This window comes from Callorhinus ursinus, unplaced genomic scaffold (assembly GCF_003265705.2).
Source record: "Callorhinus ursinus isolate GAN/ISIS: 27379988/994484 unplaced genomic scaffold, GSC_fseal_2.0 scaffold1, whole genome shotgun sequence".
NCBI classification, from domain to species: domain Eukaryota; kingdom Metazoa; phylum Chordata; class Mammalia; order Carnivora; family Otariidae; genus Callorhinus; species Callorhinus ursinus.
In genome coordinates, this window is record NW_027397063.1 from 6738670 (window position 1) to 6742352 (window position 3683).

The window sequence follows — 3683 nt, forward strand, 5'->3', positions numbered from 1 at the left end:
ACAAAGCGAACACTTAGTTTTTAATAGTTTGCTTGAAAACAGTCTGAAGGTGACCAGTTGTCCTAGCATACATCATTCCACAGTGATAAACCTAATCACTCCCTCTATAAATCCAGCACCAGCCAAAATCTGTATTTACTCATTGAACTAAAATGGTATGCTGAAACACCTATTAATTCAGCACTCAGTTAAATAGCATGTGCAAGTTAATGCTTCATCCCAAAGAGAAAAGAATTCATGGGGTGGCCTTATTCACAAATGACAGACCTAGCATCACTATTTGACATGTGGAGATTGGGAACTGCACAGGTATTCACTAATTTGCTACACATTGTGAGGTTAATAAGAAGGCAGTCTGCTGGAGACAATTGTGTGAATGTTGGCCTGGATGATGTCCTGCCTCTGCCCCGCCTCTGAGTTTGGTTTTGCAACAGGACTCTGTTGTGCTGACAGTGAAAACTGGTGCCCTTTTTTCATGGCGAAAGCTTTTTAAAACATGCGTACATACAATCAAACATTATTTTGAAATAATTGACTCAGCTTGTGCCATGCTAATAAGTGGGCCTCCTTAATGATTTTGCTCTTATTTCACAAAGGGGTAACTGAAAAGTAAGCACGGGACTTATTATTATTTTTTTTCTCTTTAAACTCTGTACCCTGGCCAATTCTTGAAAATCTTGGGTATGTCAGGGTTTCAGAACTCTATCCCCTCAGACATTAACTGTAATTTGAATATATTTAGCAACTTCCATTTATTTATTCATTAATCTTTCAAAGTACATTTATGGAACTCTTATTATGTGTCAGTCAGGCCTTGTGCTCAGTGCTGGGTATATAACAGCACGGAAGATATACATACTTTTTGCCTTTTATGGAACTCGCAGCGCTGTGGCAAAGGCACAGTGAAGAAACAAATAAAGTCATTATAAGCTGGGATAAGTTCTATGAAGGAAGAAAAACAGACTCTGAGAATGGAATCTTTTTTCAAACAGGGTGATGAAGGAAAGCCACTCTTCGAGGTAGCTCTTATGCTGAGACAAAAGATGAGGAGAGGAGCTGCGTGTGGAGTCAGAGAGTGCAGTGAAGGGGTGAGACAGACAGGCAGCTGCGTGCCAAGTAATGAGGCAAAGAGGGGCTCGGCGCACTCGAGAGCCCAGTAGAGGCCTGTGCAAATGGAAGATGTGGGGCAGAGGGAAAGGACAAGATTTAGACTTAGTAAAATAAGCAGCACCCAGGTTTCACAAGTGCTGGGTGGGATGGACAAAGAGGATGGATCTTACTCTCAGGGCAATGAAAATCCATTTAATACTTCTAAGCAGGAGAGTTAACAAGCTACAGTGGAAGCCTCTGTGATGATCAATACAAATATGCCTACAATTTAAATGGGGTGCTGTTGGGGTCATGTGGAGGGCAAAATGGGATCTTTAAACACACAAGACTGGTAGTTCAACACTATAAGTAACTTGCATATGTTGTGATGGCATTACACACAGGTTAAGCGTGCTGTTTGTCAGGTTGAACGTATTCAGATGTGTCCTTTGAAATACAGGGTATTCCCAGTCCATCACATGTTAAGGAGGAGTTTGTATCAGAGCTGTTCCAGGTTTCTGAATGTTTTTGATTTTCTTCAGATCTGAGAAAAGGGGCCAAGCATTGTGCTAAGAACACACTTCTGTTGTTTCACTTTCATAAGCTGAGCTAAGTGAATTATAGAAGGTGCTATAGAAATTGTGCTGGCAGGTCCTGTGTTATGAGTATGAAACTCGGCTGTGTACAGCTGCTAATGTGATAAATTTAGGTGCTGATCAACATTCTGCAGTCAAAAAACAAAACACAATAAACAGAAATGAAAAGCACGTCTGAAACAGTTTGTTACAAAGGCAAATTATCAACCGTTGATAAGCACAAATAAAAGTAAACACACTACTTGGTGTAATTCAAGTCCTAATAAAGAATGTGTCAAAGTCCATTGGTAATTCAGAGGAAGAAGTAGTAACCTGTAAATAGGAAAATCAGGGAGAAGTTTCATAAAGAGGCAATGTTTATATCTGACCTTCAATAAGACAAGGGTTACAAAATGTTAGACAAAAGGAATGATGTTTATAAGGCAATGGCCACTTTCAGTACTTTGGGTGAGCCGTAATAAGAGATTTCATTGTCGAGTCCTTCACACATCCTGATCAATTGGACAGACTGAGATCTGAGTAGAATGAGGGTGAGCTTAATTGGATTGGCTTCTGACTGAAAAGGTCTTGATCATATTATTCTGTTCTGCCAAAAAAGCATCCATCCAAACTCCACTGCGGAATATCGATTAGTTTACAATTGGTTGTTTCCACATTTATTTGTTTTGTCCATTTACCAATATGGAGAGTCATGGCGACTAAGAAAAAAAAAAATGTTAGCTTGGGTGGCATGTTGGGACTCATATTTGAGAAACTGCCCTGATGAATCAGCTTTGGGGCTAACATGAAAGTCATTTTGAAGATTCAAAATGGACTGGCTTCTTTGTTAATAGGATGCCATCTTCATATGTTACTAAACAAAGTGCTAATGAGATGTTATCCTTCAAATTAGCTTAAGCAATGAGGTGGAAATGAATCTTGAGAAGAAGCCAACACCCAGTTTTCTGAGTATATAATCTCACCAAAAAGGAAATTTCAGACCTGGCATGCTGGGTCCTTATGACCAACTTCAATCAAGGGTTTCAACAGTATGCCCCAGAGCCAAGGCCACTTGCTCAAGAGCTTCTACAATGTCCCACCACTCTCTGCCATCATACATGGGTCTAAGCTTATAAACTTTGAAGATGGATTTTTTTTACCCAGCAGCTGCCATGGCCGGACCTGGCTCCTGGACAACTTTCAAGAAACCGGCAGTGAGACTACCAGCTGCAAAGTGTCCAACCATAAACAGGAACTGTGCACAGAGCCTAGCTGTGTGCAAAGTGTTGGCCTCCCCAGAGTTGTCCAAACAACTTGTTCTAATTCCAGGCTCTGTGAAAAGACAATATGCCGATCAAGATATTCCTCAACACTGGCGGAGTGTGTTTCTCAGACTTGCCAGTCAGGAAGCAGCCAGCAAGTGGGTTTTGTAGCCCAGAGCTGCCAGCCTGTGAGCTATGTGGCAAAGAGTTGTCCACCTAAGACATGTGCATTTACAAGTTGTCAGACTCTGGAACGTGAACCTGGCCAATGTCAATCTCAGAGCCCTGGATCCAGTTCCTGTAGGCCTCCAGTCCATGTGGCACCAGGGTCACAACTCCTGGACTCTTCTTCTAACACTTATGAGCCAACTTGCTGTGTTACTGGTGGTTTGTAACTGCCTCGTAAGTGAAGAATGGGTAGGATGTGTAGATAGGAGATAACAAATTTTAATTGAGATAAATTGATTTCTTAAGATTTCTAGGAACTTTTATTTCTCTAAATACATATTATTGTGCATGGGTTTGTGAGTGAATGGACATGTCTTTTGTCTTCAAAGAAAATAATTTTTGTTTTTTTCTCTTTGGGGCATTTCTGGTAGTAAGCTGGGATTGGAAAGCATGTTAAATATTTTAGGTCACTAGGACACTATTTGTCACAGAGCACTGAGAGCTGCAACCAGGAGCTAACATGAGTATTTCAGTCAACATGACTCTTTGGCCACTTATTATTATCCATGGAAACACTTAACATCAAATC

The 3683-nt window shown here is 40.8% G+C and overlaps 1 protein-coding gene across 1 annotated transcript; it reads left to right on the plus strand.

The window, feature by feature from the left end:
* The first annotated feature begins 2715 nt into the window (after positions 1-2715).
* Positions 2716-3321, plus strand: KRTAP27-1 (keratin associated protein 27-1). Its single transcript, XM_025885274.1, has one exon. It carries the CDS (start codon positions 2716-2718, stop codon positions 3319-3321), a length of 606 nt encoding a protein of 201 aa, XP_025741059.1.
* Positions 3322-3683: the final 362 nt, after the last annotated feature.

Bases quoted from the DNA above. Each gene is read 5' to 3' on its own strand.
- KRTAP27-1 (XM_025885274.1), top strand. From the start codon at position 2,716: ATGCCCCAGAGCCAAGGCCACTTGCTCAAGAGCTTCTACAATGTCCCA.